The sequence below is a fragment of the Hypanus sabinus genome, chromosome 25 (assembly GCF_030144855.1).
Source record: "Hypanus sabinus isolate sHypSab1 chromosome 25, sHypSab1.hap1, whole genome shotgun sequence".
NCBI classification, from domain to species: Eukaryota; Metazoa; Chordata; class Chondrichthyes; order Myliobatiformes; family Dasyatidae; genus Hypanus; species Hypanus sabinus.
In genome coordinates this window covers 9,966,316-9,984,908 of record NC_082730.1, presented here as the reverse complement: position 1 = coordinate 9,984,908, position 18,593 = coordinate 9,966,316, and the positions used below count along the sequence as shown (strand labels likewise).

The following is an 18,593-nucleotide window of genomic DNA, read 5'->3' as shown; positions in this document are numbered from 1 at the left end:
CCCTATTTGGTTTAGTTTAGTTAACCAGAGAGTGTTTAATGAAAACCAAGCAATTCCACTGCCACATTCCTAATATTATCTTCCAGTTCCTCATGTAATTAATTCAACATTGGCACAACATTGTGGACTATTGAGTCTGCATTGGGCTGTAATGTTGTATATACTATTAACTTAAATTTCATAAATGGTACAGATACCACATACAACACTCCAGGCCATTCAGCCCACCAAGCTCTGCTGACCCATTACCCTACTCTAAAATCAATCTAACCCTTCCTTCCCACATATCCTTGCATCAATCTTTCATCCATATGCCTATCTAAGTCTTTTAAATGCCCCAAAGAAGACATACCTTGCAGGGGTTCCCAACCTGTGGTCCATGGACCCCTCGGTTAATGGTAGGGGTTCAAGGCATGAAAAAGTTGGGAACCCCTGCTATAAGGTGTTGGGAGGAAAGTATAGAGGGGCGTCAGAAGTGGGTTTTAGTGTGGTGGGTGTTTGGAATGGACTGCCAAGCTTAGTGGTAGAGACAAACACATTAGGGACATTTCAGAGACTCTTAGACAGGCACATGGATGAAAGAAAATTGTAAGGGGTATGTAGGAGAGAAGGGAGGGATTGACTCTGGAGTAGGTTAAAGGGCTGGCACAACATCATGGGCCTAAGGGCCTGTTCTGTGCTATACGGCCTAGAGACACAACTCACCAGTTTAGAAGGAGTTGGTTTTGGATTACAGGAGGAATGGAGACGGGCTAACCCTTATCGTCATCAATGGATCTGAGGTTAAGAGGGTAAACAGCTTCAAGTTCCTTGGCATCCACATCACCGAGGACCTCACCTGGTCTGTTCACACCAGCTTTGTGGTGAAAAAGGCACAACAGCACCTCTTTCACCTCAGACGGTTGAGGAAGTTTGGTATGGGCCCCCAAATCCTAAGAACTTTCTACAGGGGCACAATTGAGAGCATCCTGACTGGCTGCATCACTGCCGGGTATGGGAACTGTACCTCCCTTAATCACAGGACTCTGCAGAGAGTGGTGCGGACAGCCCAGCGCATCTGTAGTTGTGAACTTCCCAAGATTCAGGACAGGTGTGTAAACAGGGCCCGGAGGATCATTGGGGACCCGAGTCACCCCCAACCACAATCTATTCCAGCTGCTACCATCTGGGAAACGGTACCGCAGTATAAAAGCCAGGACCAACAGGTTCCGGGACAGCTTCTTCCACCAGGCCATCAGACTGATGAATTCACGCTGACTTGAGTGTACTCTATGTTACATTGACTGTCCTATTTATTATAAATTACTATGATTGCACATTGCACATTTAGACAGAGACGTAACATAAAGATTTTTACTCCTCATGTACGTGAAGGATGTAAGAAATAAAGTCAATTTAAAAAATCAGATTTCTGAACAGTCCATGAACCCATGAACATATTTTTGTTTTGTTTCGCAGTACTAAGTATTATCTCTACTTCTTATTGTAACTTACAGTATATTTTATGCATTGCACAGTGCTGCTGCTGCCGCCACGACACATGTCAGTGATAATAAACCTGATTCTGATTCAGTTCCATGTTCTATCCGCCCCTAGCACATCCCCTGCAGCGCCTTCCACGCACTCACCTCTCTGTGTAAAAATAACCTGCCTCTGGCACGCCCCCCCCCCCCCAAGTATGCTGTTCAGAACTATGATCCTTCAGAGACAGACAGAGCGCTGTGAATAATAGAGAGAGATGGGAGGAAGCCGTGTGGAAAAATACAAAAAAATGAAGACCTTTGAGAAATAAATAATGGCAGTATCTCTGCCCGAGGCGCAAGTGCAGAGATACCACCACAACACACTGGAACGCAGGTCCCGAGAGACCTGCTTATCTCAACTTTAGCCAAGCACAGCATACATGGCTTATGCTTGGAGCACAGCAGTGTTTTAAAAGTTAGTTTAAGACTTTAGATGGAAAATTTGCCACACACATTAAGGAGTGCGCCCAATAAGATTCAAGATCGCTTAATGTCATTTCCTGTACACAAATGCAAACAGCAAAATAATTGTTACTCTGGATCCAATACAGTACAAAAAAAACAATACGATAGAGTAACAAAATAATAAAAAGCAGAATAAATATAAGATAGCTTATATACATAGACTGTATGTACATAAAAGTGACACTAGGTACAAGAGCATCTGTTCTCCAGAAGACTGACTGGAAACGAAAGCCACCTTCCCCTTTCCTTTCCAGTCCTGAAGACAGGTCCTGGTCCGAAACATCAACTGTGCATTCATTTCTACAGACGCTGCCCGACCTGCTGAGTTCCTCCAGCATTCTGTGTATGTTGCTTAGGAAACTGTAAAGTAGTGGCAGGGGCGGGGATGTGGTGGGGTAGGTTAGTGGGCAGAGGTGTTGATCAGCCTTGCTGCTTGGGGAAAGTAACTGTTTTGGAGTCTGGAGGCCCCTGGTGCGGATGCTTGTCGCCTCCTCCCTGATGGGAGTGGGGCAAGCAGTTCATGAGCAGTGTGGGTGGGATCCTTCACGATGTTGAGAATTATATAACAGTCAAGTATTCTTGAGAATTTTTCAAATAACGGGAGAACGACTTCTCCTTAAGTCAGAGTATACTAAATTAAAGGGAAAGATTGAATAGGTTAGAATGTAATCTGTCATGAAGCAGACCTTTGGATCCTTCCACTGGCTCAATCACCACTTGAGTTTGTTTATTTATTTGTTTAGAGACACAGTATGTAACACACCCTCCTGCCCAATGAGCCCACGCCACCATATTACACCCATGTGACTAATTAACCTTTGCATCTTTGAAACGTGAAAGGAAATCGGAGCACCCGGAGGAAACCCATGCAGTCACTAGAAGTACGTGCAAACTCCTTGCAGACAGCAGCGGGAATAAACTCGGATCACCAGTGCTGTAACAGCATTACGCTAACATCTAACGCTACCACGCCATAAATTCAACACCAATCAACTCACAGCCTATATGTTATCAGCCCAAAGGAAAGACTCCAGTAAGACTGAAAGAGTGCAGGGAAGATTTATAAGGATGTTGCCAGTGTTACATTCAGTAACTTCAAAACATCGAACTAATTCAAAGGAAGACACGGGAGTTCGAAATGTGAGTCTACTTCGTGTTTACTTTAAGCGAGGTGTGCACGTATCATGAGCTAGCGTGATGATATTTATGCAATTAACATAGTCTTACATGTAACTCACAATTATTTAAACGAAGAATGCTTAATCAAATATATATACACAAGATTACTGAAATATTACTTTAATATCAAATACACCAACAGCCAAAACTTGAGGATCAGAGTTATAGGAAAAGTTGAGTAGGTTAGGACTTTATTCCCTGGAGTGTAGGAGAGTGACAGGAGATTTGATAGAGGAATACAAAATTACGAGGGGCATCGACAGAGTAAATGCAAACAGGCTTTTTCCACCGAGGTAGAAGTAGAGGTCAAAGGTTTAGGGTGAAAGGTGAACCTCAGGGGGAATTTCTTCACTCAGAGAGTGGTGTGAGTGTGGAACGAGACATCGGCACAAGTGGTGGATGATTTGCTGATGAGATAACACAGAATAACAGTTCAGTGTGTTCTAGGTAAGCTGAAGAGCCTACTTTGGTGCTGTAGAGCTCTATGACTCCATAAACCAGGGGCTTCCAAACCCTTTTTTATGCCATGGACCAATGCCATTTAGCAAAGAGTCTGTAGACACCCTGCTATAAACTATTGAGAATGATTTCATTCAAAGTTAAAGTTTAGCATCTGACCCTTCAGGAATAATTAAACTTTTAACAAAAGCAGGAAAATTCAACTCACTAACAGCAGAACAAGTACTTGGCCTTTTAACCCCTTCTTTGCAGTTTCTCACTGACCCTAATCTTCTTCCCCACCAATGTCACCTTTTCTTCAAGGACCAACATGTTTGCCAGTTCTCTACAGATGCTGACGGATTTGTTGCACATTATCAGAATTTTTATCACAGAAAATGTAATGAGCATTAAAGCTGATTTTCTCAATTCCTCGATAAGCAATCCTTGCTTTATTTAGGATTATATATCTGCTCATTACATTAATAACAATTCAACACTTCACATAATACAGTACTTTCATTTTCACTCTCGCTAGCTGAGTGGTTTACTCTGCCAAGGTCAGTTTGCTATTCTCCCTACAGCCCTTGTTCACATCTGTTCAGGCTGAGAGAAGATAACAGTTTGATTTATTGACTTTTTGTTTTACACAGTGCAGACATCACTGACATTTACTGTCCTAAATGCTTTGTTTGGCGAAGGTGCTGGTGAGCAACCTTCTGGAATGATAATGGTCCTCCTGAAGGTCCTACCACAGTGCTGGTGGAGAGGGGGCTCCTCGGCTTAGATCCAATGAAGATGAGGGATCCGAGGTGGTACAGGAGCCTTAGGTCCCACATCATCAAGTTCAGGAACAGTGATTACCCTTCAGTAATCAAGTTCCTGAACCAGCATGGATAACTCCACTCAGCTCGACTCTGAACTGATTCTATAACCTACAGACTCACTTTCAAGTACTCTATGACTCATATTCTTTCTATTGTTCTATCTTTCTAGCTATCTTTTTATCTATCTTTCTGTCTATATTTTTGTATTTGCACATTGTCCTCTTTTGCACACTGGCTGTTTGTCAGTATTTGTGTGTAGCTTTCCATTGATTCTACTGTATTTTTTTCTACCTACTGTGAATGCCTGTGAGAAAATGAATCTCAAGGTAGTACGGTATATGCTGACATACATGTGCTTTGATAATAAATTTACTGGGAACTTTGTACACTTCCAAGTCAGAAGGGAATTCACAGGGGTTGGTGCTATGACAATAGACAATAGGTGCAGGAGTAGGCCATTCGGCCCTTCTAGCCAACACCGCCATTCACTGTGATCATTGCTGATCATACACAATCAGGACTCCGTTCCTGCCCTCTCCCCATACCCCTTGACTCCGCTATCTATAAGAGCTCTATCTAACTCTCTCTTGAATGCATCCAGAGACTTGGCCTCCACTGCCTTCTGGGGCAGAGCATTCCACATATCCACCACTCTCTGGGTGAAAAAGTCTTTCCGCATCTCTGTTCTAAATGGCCTACCCCTTATTCTTAAACTGTGGCCTCTAGTTCTGGACTCACCCATCAGCGGGAACATGCTTCCTGCCTCCAGTGTGTCCGATCCCTTAATAATCTTATATGTTTCAATCAGATCCCCTCTCATCCTTCTAAATTCCAGTGTATACAAGCCCAATCGCTCCAAGCTTTCAACATATGACAGTCCCGCCATTCTGGGAATTAACCTTGTGAACCAATGCTGCCACGGATCAAATGATCATGATACTTATTGGTGGAAGGCACCAGGAGAGTGGGAGATGTTGGGATAATCAGATGTCCATGGAGAACATCCTGACCGGTTGCATCAACATCTGGTACAGAGGGGCCAAGGCACAGGCTGCAGAGGGTTAGAACATCAGCCAGCTCCATCATGGGCACAACCCTCCTCACCATCAAGGACATCTTAAATAGGTGATCCCTCAGGAAGGTGGCATCTATCATTAAATACCCTCGCCATCCAGGACATGCCATCTTCTCATTATTACCATCAGAGAGAAGCTACAGAAGCCAAAAGACCCACACTCAAAATGTTTTAGGAACAGCTTCTTCCCCTCTGCCATCAGATTTCTGAATGGACAATGAACCCATGAACAATACCTCACTATTTTACTCCCTTTTTTATATAAATCTTAATATAATTTGTAGTATATTTTACATGCTGCACTGTACTGCTGCCACTAGACAACACATTTCACAACATATGACAGAGATTATAAACGAGATTCGGAACTACCCAGACAGCTGAACAATTACATAGAACAGTACCGCACAAGAGTAGGTTGTTTGGCTCAAAATTTTATGCCAAATTAATTCCGCTTATGACCCCTAATTAACCTAATCCTTTAGGATAATTATTCCATTATAAGGCAAGAACTCCTGAAATTTGAACAAAAGTTAACTTGGGCAAGCTTAAATGTGGCGTTGGAGCAGTGATTAGCCACACATTCATGGGGTAAAGCAAGTAGAGCAGGGGGCCAAACACATAGCCATTTGGTACCCCTGTGCTGATGGAGATTGTGGAGGAGATGTTGCTGCCAATCTGAACTGACTGGAGCCTGAAAGTGAGGAAACCGAGAATCCGATTGTACAAGGAGGGATTGAAACCAAGGTCATGAAGCTTATTAATTAGTTTTGAGGGGATGATGGTATTGAATGCTGAGCTGGAGTCGATAAAGAGCATCCTGGTGTGTGCACCTTTGCTGTCCAGAATTCCAGGGTTGAGTGATGAGCCAATGAGATGGCATCTGCTGTGAACCTGTTGCAAATTGCAGAGGATTCAAATCACTTCTCAGGCAGGAGTTAACATGTTTCGTCATCAACCTCTCAAAACATTTCATCACTGTGGATACAAGTGCTACTGGGGGCTAGTCACTGAGGAAGGTCACCACTTTCTTCTTAGGCATCAGCATAATTGAAGCCTGCTTGAAGCAGGTGGGACCTCAGTCTGCCAAAGCAAGAAGTTAAAGAGTTCAGTGAACACTCCAGCCAGTTGATCAGCACAGGTCTTTAGTGCTTGGGCAGATATTACATCTGGGCCCTCTGCTCTCCACAGCTTCACCCTCCTGAAGAATTCTTGCACATCGTCCTCAGAGACTGAAATCACAGGATCATCGGGGGCTGTGGGAGTTTTCCTCCATGCTCTGATGGTCAAAGTGAGCACAGAAGGCATTGAGCTCATCTGGAACCAAAGCCCAGTTGTCACCTGCGTTGTCTGATTTTGCTTTGTAAGAGGTGACGGCATTCAAGCCCCGACGCAGCTGTCGAACATCCTTCGTTGATTCGAGTTTAGTCCGGAATTGCCACTTTGCCTGCAATGTGGTTTTTCCAGAGATCGTACCTGGACCTCTTGTAACTCTCTTGATCACCAGACTTAATCTGGTCTTCAACAGACTATGGATCTCATGGGTTCATCCTGAGTTTCTGGTTGGGGAAGTCTCTGAATGATTTTGTTGGGACACAGTCGTCTGCAACTGTTTTGAAAAATCCATGGCAACTATGGTGTGTTCATTCAGATCCACAGATGAGTCCCTGGACACAGCCCAGTTCATCACCTCGAAGCAATTCCACAGCCACTTCTCTGCCTCCCGTGCCCACCCCTTTGTGTCCTTATCTCTGGGGCCTTGCTCCCTAGCCTCTGCCTGTACGGAGGCAGGAGAAGGACAGGCAAGCGATCAGATTTACCAAAATGTGGTCTGGGCATGGAACGATAGGCATTCGTTATTGTAGTTTAGCATTGGTCTCGTGTGTTGGAACCTCCTTGTTCATTCAAATTCTTTGGGAATAGCTTGTTCAAACCAGCTCTAGGGTAACCCTCACCATCAACCTACTGACCAGACTGAAGTTTGACAAGGTTGTAACAAAGCAGCACAATTAACATGGGAGACTTTAATCATCATAACAACGGGTGCCTCAGAAAGGTGGCATCCATTATTAAGGACCCCAGTAACCAGGACACACCCCCTTCTCATTGCTGCCATCAAGGATGAGGTACAGGAACCTGAAGACACACACATTCAATGTTTTAGGAACAGTTTAACACCCAACTCTCCTCCACCATCAGATTTCAGAATGGGCCATGAATATACTATCTCACTATTTCTTTTCTTTTTTTGCTTTCTTTTTGCACTACTTAAATATAAATATACATACATACTTATTGTAATTTGCAGTTTATTATTATTGCGTATTGCAATGTACTGCTGCCACAAAACAACTCATTTCACAATGTTTGCCAGTGATAATAAACCTGATTGTGATTTAAATCAAATTGGCAAAAATTGTTTATGGTTGAATTAACAAAATATACATTGGATCACTTCCTGTAACAGTATATTGTGAAACCAACTGGGAAACAGGATAATTTAGATTTGGTTTGCATAAAGAGGGCAGGTTAATTACAGATATCTGACAAAGGGATCCACAGAAGATATGCACATTCAATGCAACAGAATTATGTATGCTGTTTGACAGATGTAATTCAGTGAAAACCAATAGCTTTAAACTCAAGAGAATTATATAGATATCGGCAAACGAGATGGGAAAATTACATTAAAATACTGTGATCAAATAAACATTCAAAGAAATATTTCCAATGTCCACCCAAAGAGAAATGGAACATTGGCACAAAATATGATCTATCCCTTAATTAAGATAGAACGAGATTAAAAGAAGTATCTTATTCCATTGCCAGGAATATGGGATTGGTTGGGTTACAGAAACACAAGGACAAAAAATTGAGCAATTTACAAAATACTGGAGGGACTCAGCAGGCCAGGCAACATCTATGGAAATGAATTAACAACCTATGTTTCGGGTCGAGCCCCTTCGTCTGGGAGGTCGTGATGAAGAATTGTGCCCTGAAACGTCGAGTTTCCTAACGATGTGCCTCAGCCCGAAATATTGGTTGTTTAACCATTTCCATAGATGCTGCCTGACCTACTGAGTTCGTCCAGAATTTTGTGTGTGCATTGCTCTGGATTTCCAGAACATGCAGAATGTCTTGTGTTTACTAATTGCCAAAAAATTGATTGAGGTAAAAGATAAAGTGAAAATAATTTAGGAAAGATATGTATATGAAAGAAAAGTTGCATAGACACAGACACATTCTTCTTACCTTCTATTGGAGAAGATTTTAACCTTCTACAGATGTCCTGGGCATCACCGTAAGTTTCATGTATTTTATTTACTGCTTCTCCAGATCGCAGTTCCATAAGGGATCGCAGTTCTGCAACCGTGCAGCCAAATTCACCTTCGTGGTTGCCCTCAGCAACAGAGTTGCCGGGGTGGTGGCCTGCAGCATTATTAGTCATTTTTGTTCTCAGAATTTAAAACTCACTCAAGCTGAAGATTGGAAATACCCAAGGCCAGGTACCGCCGTCTTACCAGCCACTCCAAGCAACGTTTGCAGATTTCGGATCGGCTTTTGGGCTTCTGGGCAGCGACAGAAACATCAGCAGAGTCCAACTTCCCCGGCTGCAGATGTCGTAGGAGTGTCCATAATACGGCAGCAGCAGACTAGCAGTGACCAACGGGTCTCGCGTTCTTCATGTCCTCCTGCAAGAAGCCTCTGAGGAACGCCTGTGAGGAAGAGGGCGGCATGTTAATTAGGCTGACAGTTCAAAGGCAAAATAAGGTTCAAGAATTAAGTACTTCAAACATGAGAAAAGCTGCAGAGAGTTGTGGTTTCAGCAAGTTCTGTCACGGGCACTAGCGTCGAGAGTACGTTTAAAAGTTGATGTCTCAAAAAGGAGGCATCCATCATTAAGGACCCCCATTGCCCAGGACAACAAATTTCACCACATAGTTTATGTCAGTGATATTAAACCTGATTCTGATTCTGAAACAGGAGCAGAACTTGAACACGTGATTCCTAGGGTGAATGTGTGATGCTGTCACTGGAAAGCACCTTCCATCATCAGGGACCCTCACCCAGGTCATGCTCTCTTCTCACTGCTGTCATCGTGAAGGTGGTACGGGAGCCTCAGGACTCACATCACCAGGTTCAGGAACACTTATTATACCCCAACCATCAGGCTCTCAAACCAAAGCTGATAACGTCACTCACTTCATCACTGAAATGTTCCCACAACCAATGGGCTCACTTTCAAGTGCTCTTCATCTCATGTTCTCAATAGTTTTTGCTTGTGTACTTATTATTACTCTTTCTTTCTTATTGCACTTGCACAGTTTGTTGTCTTCTGCAAACTGGCTGAATGCCCTAGTTAGATGACCTTTCCTTGATTCTGTACTGGTTATTATTCTATAGATTTATTACGTCCACAGTCTCTGGGTTATAAATGGTGACATATATGTACTTTGATAATAAATTTACTTTGAATTTTGGAGCCAGCTCTGCTGTCCAAGATCAGGGCTTCAATTTGACCTTGACCTCAACTCTTCTTTCCTGCCCGATTCTCCCAATCCTCGATTCCTCTTTTTCTCATTGGAGAAGGATGAGAGGAGATTTGATGGAGGTGTACAAGATGATAAGGAGGACAGATCAAGTGGATAGCCAGAGATTCCTTCTAAGAGCAGAAATGGCTAATACCAGGGGGTATAATTTTAACGCAGCGGTTTCCAACCTGGGGTTCACAACCCCTTGCTTTATGGCTTTGGTGTATAGCATGAAAAAGATTGGGAACCCCTGTTTTAAGGTGACTGGAGGAAATTGTAGTGGGGATACAGAGATAAGTTCTTTATACAGTGAATGATGATGTGTGGAATGCCCTGCCAGGGTTGGGGGTAGAGACAGATACGTAAGGGACACTTAAGAAACTCTTAAAGATAGGCACATGGAAGACAGAAAAATGGAGGGTACGCAGAAGGTAAGTGCTAGATCGATCTTGGAGTAGGCTATAAGGTCAACACAATGTGTTCTGTGTTCCCTAAAGTTGACTATATCCACTAATCGCCTCTCTAGCTCTCTTGAGAATTGACTTTCAAAGATTTTTAAAGTTTGGAAGAAATTCCTTCTTACCTGCACCTTAAATGGGAAACACCTAAATCTGAAAATATGCCCCAAGTTCCAGAACCCCTCCCCCTCCTTCACAAATAGGTGTTTTATATTTAAGGTGCAAGAAAGAAGGAATTTGTTCTAAACTTTTAACTACCAAGGGGAAAAACCAGTTCAATAATTTAATGAAAATAAATATCTGGGGAATTAAAAATATGCTGAAAAATAGTCTAATTGGATGGTAGCAACTCAATGAACTACAATTATAGTTTGTCGACCAGTTAGGTAGATGTGGATCGTGTGGACTGTCCGAACTCACAAGTGCAACAAAATGATGCTGGACCAAGGAATTACCAAGTCAGAAGTTTAAAATGAGGACCTGAGTTTACTGCATCTGGTAACCTGTTGGTGGTGGCAGCCAGAAATAGAGTATTGTAGCGGTGTGCTACAAACAGCGCTAAAATTACGACACGGAGTCGGTAACTGCAGTCGAAGGAAAAACTTTATTCGAAAACTTCAGCCTCACTTTTAAGCCTCTGTCAACCGGCCCCCCATGGCGAAGAGGCTCCAAAGCTCTGTGCTCGCAAACCCCCGTAGGCTATCTAATTGTGAGTCGGTTCGCATACGCTAGGAAATGAGCCGCCACATAACCCCCCCCCAGAACCGGCGATACACCCCCCAATGTCCACAGCCTGGGCCAGAACCTGCTTGGGAGGTCGGCCTCTGCGCCGAGGCGCCGGAAACTCGGCCGGTTGCGCCAGGTCCACATGGGCCGGCTTGAGGCGGTCCACCGTGAAAACCTCCTCCTTCCCCCCAACGTCCAGCACGAACGTGGAATTGGGCTTCGGCTTGCTGGAACCATAGGTCCGGGCGCTGTGTCCAGAAACCCGGCAGTTTCAACGAAACCGCATGAACAGAGGCGGCATCGGTCATTTCTGGTCCAAAAATCGTTTGGACCGTCGGGGTCACCAATTGCGCTACAATTACGACACGGAGTCGGTAACTGCAGTCGAAGGAAAAACTTTATTCGAAAACTTCAGCCTCACTTTTAAGCCTCTGTCAACCGGCCCCCATGGCGAAGAGGCTCCAAAGCTCTGTGCTCGCAAACCCCCGTAGGCTATCTAATTGTGAGTCGGTTCGCATACGCTAGGAAATGAGCCGCCACAGTATCTGTGGAAGACCATCAAATGGTTCATTTCCCAAGGATGGGAAGTAAGCCCTTTTTTCTAGGTTTACCACTGGGAAAAAAAGTTAATACCTGCCAAGCGGCTGCCAGTTGAGGTAATGCTACTACCTAGAAAAGGACTTCTAGACTGAGAAAGAAATATTTGATAATGACCATGACTGTACTTGGCAAGTTTTTCTACATGAGTGGTTTGCCTTTGCCTTCTTCTGGGCAGTGTCTTTACCAGACGGGTGACCCCAGCCATGATCAATACTCTTCAGAGATTGTCTGCCTGGAGTCAGTGGTCACATAACCAGGACTTGTGATATGCACTGGCTGCTCATACAACCATCCACCACCTCCTCCCATGGCTTCACATGACCCTGATCAGAGTGTGTGGAGGGGGGCAGTAGGCACTAAGTAGGGGCTACACCTTGCCCAAGTCTGACCTGCAGGCTAGTGGAGGGAAGGAGCACGTTACACCTCCTTTGGTAAAGCCGTATTACTGCCCCACCACACTACTACTCATACCAGAGGCTGCAATAACGTAGGACTGCAGTGTGCAGATACTTCCCACCATCAATAAGGACACTCATTATCCGAGACATCCCCGCTTCTCATTGCTACCTCCAGGGAGGAGATACAGGAGCATGAAGACCCACACTTGAACGATTTAGGAATCTGATTTCTAAACAGTCCATGAACCTATAAACACTATCTCTTCACTCCTCTTTTGCATTATTTATTTAGTTTTCTAACTTACTGCCATTTTTGCACTGGAAGAGCACAGTCTGTGTGGATCTGAAAAATCTTCGTCACCTTGCTGACAATCAACACTGGCACACTTCGAGGAAGCAAGCTAAGCCCACTGCTCAACTCCCTCTACACTCAAGACCAGGCAGAGCTTAAGCTGAGGACACAACTATTTATTGTTGGTAGAATTTCAGATGGCAACGGGAAGGCGTATAGGAGCGAGGTACCCAGCTGGTTGAGTGCTCTCGCAGCCACAACCTTGCACTCAACGTCAGTAAGACCAAAGAACTGATTGTGAACTTCAAAAAGGGTAAGATGAGGGAACACACACCAGCCCTCATAGAGGGATCAGAAGTGGAAAAAATGCGCAATTTCAAGTGTGTCGAGATCTCTGGGAATCGAACCTGGGTGCAACATATCGATGCAGTTACAAAGAAAGCACGGCAGAGGCTATATTTCATTAGGAGTTTGAGGAGATTTAGTATGTCACCAAAGACAGGTAAGTTTCTACAGATGTACCATAGAAAGCATTGTAATTGACTGCATCAGCGTCTGGTATGGGGGGAGTGGGGGGAGGGCAGGGCAGGCACTACACAGTATCGAAGTAAGCTGCAGTAAGTTGTAAACTCTGCCAGCTCCATCATGGGCACTAGCCTCCACAGCACCAGGACATCTTTTGAGTGGTGCCTCAAAAAGGCAGCATCCATCATTAAGGACCCCTATCACCCAGAACCTGCCCTCTTCTCATTGCTACCAACAGGGAGGAGGCACGTGAACCTGAAGACACACACTCAATGTTTCAGGAACAGCTTCTTCGCCTCTGCCAATCTATTGCTACCGCACATCAAATCTCACAACATACGTTGGTGATATTACACCTGATTCGGAATGTGATTGTCGTGTCTTGCGACAGACTTAAAAAAAACGAGTCACATCATGAAGGACCCCCACCATTGGGACATTACCACCTTCTCATTACTACCATCAGGGAGAAGATACAGGAGCTTGAAATCTTTCACTCCACAATTTAGCAATAATTCCTTCCCCTCCACGATCAGATTTGGATAAACACATGGATGGGAGGGTTATGGAGACCAGGTGGAGGTCAATTAATGGTTCATCACGGACGAGACAGGTGGAGGACCTACTTCTGTGCTGTAATGTTCTATGACTAGAATTTTCTTGAACAACCAACCTCTGTTGCACAGCGGTTATTTGTTAGTTTTCATTGATATGAAATTTTTCAAATTTTTATTATATTTCTTTGTTTTCCTATAAATGCCTGCAAGAAGCTGAATCTCTGGGTAGTATACGTTGACAAGTAGGCACTTTGATGACAAATTATTTACTTTGATTTCCCACCACTGCAGGCAGCGAGCAAATCAAGTTTCACTTTCTTCATACCGAGCGAGTTTTAATCCAGGATTGAAACATCTACAAAATCCCAGAACGGAAAATTCAGCTATATATACGCACATCACGAGAACAAAAACAGAGTCGCTGAACCTGAACACTCAGGAGTTCAGGCAGCTAAATAATTGATGTGCTCGCTGCTTACCACTTTATTCCTGCACACAGGCGGCTGCTTCTCGAACCATCTGGACAAGACTAATCTGCCACTGCCAAAACTCACCTTTTTTCAGCATTTCCTCAGAGGTGCAAACTAGAAACTGCTAGCACATCAAAAAAAAAACTCACTGATGCAAGATGCAGCTTTCTACAGTGAAGTACAGGGGAGGGCGTGCAAAGGTCTCAGGATCTAAGACTTCTGCACAGAACTGTAGTAATGTTATGCATTGCACTGTACTGCGGCTGCAAAAACAACTAATCTCTTCAAGAGTGATGATAAACCTGATTCTGATATGGGTCTCCACTGTGCACTGAGAGTGGGAAGGGGGCAGGGAGAAGGGGATCATGGTTGGGAAAAGGGGAATGGAGAGGGGAGGGAGCAGGAAGCACCAGGGAGACATACTGTAATGAAAGGTGTGTCTGCATCTGCGTCATCCCCCTGCCTCTGGCACTCCGTGTCTGCCACCTGTCCCACATCCCTCCTGCAACACTCCACCACCCTCAGGCTCCCACCAGATTTACAAACTTGCTGTCCACTCTATGTTGACAAATAATACAGCACTGTGCAAGTCTTAGGCACCCTAGCTGAGAATGTGTGTGTGTGTGAGAGAGAGAGTGAGAGAGAGCGAGAGAGAGAGTGAGAGACTGTGTGAGTGAGAGTGAGACAGAAAGAGAGAGAGTGTGTGAGAGAGTGAGAGTGTGTGAGTGAGAGTGAGTGTGTGAGTGAGAGTGAGTGTGTGAGTGAGAGTGTGTGAGAGTGAGAGTGAGTGAGTGTGTGAGTGAGTGTGTGAGAGTGAGAGTGTGTGAGAGTGAGAGTGTGTGAGAGTGAGAGTGTGTGAGAGTGAGAGTGTGTGAGAGTGAGAGTATGTGTGAGTGAGAGAGTATGTGTGATTGAGTATGTGTGAGAGTGAGTGAGAGAGTGTCTGTGAGAGTGAGAGTGAGAGCGTGTGAGTGAGAGTGTGTGAGAGTAAGAGTGTGTGTGAGAGAGTATGTGTGAGAGTGAGAGAGTGTCTGTGAGAGTGAGAGCGTGTGAGAGTGTGTGTGAGTGAGAGAGTGTGTGAGAGAGTATGTCTGAGAGTGAGAGAGTATGTGTGAGAGTGAGAGAGTGTGAGTGAGAGTGAGTGTGAGAGTGAGAGTGTGTGAGAGTGAGAGTGTGTGAGAGTGAGTGTGTGAGAGTGAGAGTATCTGTGAGTGAGAGAGTATGTGTGAGAGTGAGAGAGTGTGAGTGAGAGTGAGTGTGAGAGTGTGTGAGAGTGAGAGTGTGTGAGAGTGAGAGTGTGTGAGAGTGAGAGTATCTGTGAGTGAGAATGTGTGAGAGTGAGTGTGTGAGAGTGAGAGTGTCTGTGAGAGTGAGAGTGAGAGTGTGTGAGAGTGAGAGTATGTGTGAGAGTGAGTGTGTGAGTGAGAGAGTGTATGTGAGAGTGAGAGTGAAAGACTGAGAGTGAGAGAGTGTGAGAGTGAGAGAGAGACAGTGTGTGAGAGAGTGTGAGAGTGAGAGAACACCTAAGACTTTTGCACAGTACTGTAATTATTCTTGCACTCTTTGATTCCCTTTTCATAGGTATTTGGAATAAGAAAGTCAGTAAGACCCATCATCTCCCTGCCAAACAAATAAAAGACCAATTGCAAAGAGGCACTGTAAGCAGAGCCTTCAACTGCTTTCAAGACAGGAATAGACACATGCTTTATAAGGGGGTGAAAAGTTACTGGGAAACACAGGGTTGTGAAGGTTACAACTAGGTTAGTCATAATCATACTGAAGGATGGAAGAACCACATGGCGCACAAGTTTGGCACATTAACTTGGAGGTACAATGTAAAGCTTATTTGCAGCAGCATCACAGGCACGTGGGTAAAAACAAAGCAAAGGGTACAAATTCCACATCCGACTAGATGGGCTGAAGGGCCTGTCTCTGTTCTCTAGTGCTCCATGATTCTTGAAATTACAGCAGACTAAGAAAAAAAGATTGTGCAAATTCAAATATTCGAAGTACATTTACCATCAAAGTATGCTCACAGTATACAGTAGATTCATCTTCCCACAGACAGCCACAAAACAATGAAAACTACGGAATCTGTTCAAAGTTAAACATCAAACACCCCTCGCCCCCACAACCCACAAAACTAAACAAGCAAGAGAACACAGAGTGTAAAACATCAACCCACAAATGTCATCTCGAGAGTCCTGGCATAGTCATTTCAGCTCAGCTCAGTTCAATCTAGCACATCTGGTACAATAGACAATAGACAGTAGGTGCGGGAGTAGGCCATTCAGCCCTTCTAGCCAGCACCGACATTCACTGTGATCATGGCTGATCATACACAATCAGGACCCCGTTCCTGCCCTCCCCCCATATCCCTTGACTCTGCTATCTATAAGAGCTCTATCTAACTCTCTCTTGAATGCATCCAGAGACTTGGCCTCCACTGCCTTCTGGGGCAGAGCATTCCACATATCCACCACCCTCTGGGTGAAAAAGTTTTTCCGCATCTCTGTTCTAAATGGCCTACCCCTTATTCTTAAACTGTGGCCTCTAGTTCTGGACTCACCCATCAGCAGGAACATGCTTCCTGCCTCCAGCGTGTCCAATCCCTTAATAATCTTATATGTTTCAATCAGATCCCCTCTCATCCTTCTAAATTCCAGTGTATACAAGCCCAGTCGCTCCAAACTTTCAACATATGACAGTCCCGCCATTCCAGGAATTAACCTTGTGAACCTACGCTGCACTCCCTCAATAGCAAGAATGTCCTTCCTCAAATTTGGAGACCAAAACTGCACACAATACTCCAGCTGGGGTCTCACCAGGGCCCTGTACAGCTGCAGAAGGACCTCTTTACTCCTACACTCAATTCCTCTTGTTATAAAGGCCAGCATGCCATTAGCTTTCTTCACTGCCTGCTGTACCTGCATGCTTGCTTTCATTGACTGATGTACAAGAACACCTAGATCTCATTGTACTTCCCCTTTTCCTAACTTGACTCCATTTAGATAGTAATCTACCTTCCTGTTCTTGCCACCAAAGTGGATAACCTCACATTTATCCACATTCAACTGCATCTGCCATACATTTGCCCACTCACCCAACCTGTCCAAGTCACCCTGCATTCTCATAACATCCTCCTGACACTTCACACTGCCACCGAGCTTTGTGTCATCGGCAAATTTGCTAATGTTACTTTTAATCCCTTCATCTAAATCATTAATGTATATTGTAAACAGCTGCGGTCCCAGCACCGAACCTTGCAGTACTCCACTGGTCACAGCCTGCCATTCCGAAAGGAACCTGTTAATTGCTACTCTTTGTTTCCTGTCAGCCAGTCAATTTTCAATCCATGTCAGTACTCTGCCCCCAATACCATGTGCCCTAATTTTGCCCACTAATCTCCTATGTGGGACTTTATCAAAAGCTTTCTGGAAGTCCAGGTACACTACATCCACTGGCTGTCCCTTGTCCATTTTCATAGTTACATCCTCAAAAAACTCCAGAAGATTAGTCAAGCATGATTTTCCCTTCATAAATCCATGCTGACTCGGACTGATCCTTCTACTGCTATCCAAATGTGTCATAATTTCCTCTTTTATAATTGACTCCAGCATCTTTCCCACCACTGACATCAGGCTAACCGGTCTATAATTCCCTGTTTTCTCTCTCCCTCCTTTCTTGAAAAGTGGGACAACATTAGCCACCCTCCAATCAGCAGGAACTGTTCCTGAATCTATAGAACATTGGAAAATGATTACCAATGTGTCCATGATTTCTAGGGCCACCTCTTTAAGTACCCTGGGATGCAGACCATCAGGTCCCGGGGACTTATCAGCCTTCAGACTCAACAGTCTATCCAACACCGTTTCTTGCCTAATATAAATTTCCTTCAGTTCATCCTTTACCCTAGTTCCTTTGGCCACTATTACATCTGGGAGATTGTTTGTGTCTTCCTTAGTGAAGATAGATCCAAATTACCTGTTCAACTTGTCTGCCATTTCCTTGCTCCCCATAATAAATTCACCTGTTTCTGTCTTCAATGGCCCAATTTTGGTCTTTAACTATTTTTTTGCTATTCACATACCTAAAGAAGCTTTTACTATCCTCCTTTATATTCTTGGCTAGTTTACCTTCGTACCTCATTTTTTCTTGGCGTATTACCCTTTTTGTTATCTTCTGTTGCTCTTTAAAAGCTTCCCAGTCCTCCGGCTTCCCGCTCATCTTTGCTATGTTATACTTCTTCTCTTTTATTTTTATACTGTCCTTTACTTCCCTCGTCAGCCACGGCCACCCCTTACTCCCCTTAGGATCTTTCTTCCTCTTTGGAATGAACCGATCCTGCACCTTCTGTATTATTCCCAGAAATACCTGTCATTGTTGTTCCACTGTCTTCCCTGCTAGGGTATTGTTCTATTGAACTTTGGCCAGCTCTTCCCTCATAGCTCCACAGTTCCCTTTGTTCAACTGTAATACTGATACATCCGATTTTCCCTTCTCCTTCTCAAATTGTAGGTTAAAATAT

At 44.2% G+C, this 18,593-nt stretch overlaps 1 protein-coding gene across 9 annotated transcripts in view; it reads right to left on the bottom strand.

Annotated features, from left to right (window-relative positions):
* The window catches only part of LOC132380994 (plasma membrane calcium-transporting ATPase 1-like), a 344,539-nt gene that overhangs the window by 182,053 nt on the left and 143,893 nt on the right, over positions 1-18,593 (bottom strand). For all 9 annotated transcript variants that reach the window (XM_059950036.1, XM_059950039.1, XM_059950041.1 and 6 more), the window contains one exon: positions 8,760-9,223. In XM_059950036.1, the coding sequence (XP_059806019.1) occupies positions 8,760-8,955 (196 nt within the window). In that variant the 5' untranslated portion in view covers positions 8,956-9,223. The remainder of the gene's footprint in view (positions 1-8,759; positions 9,224-18,593) is intronic.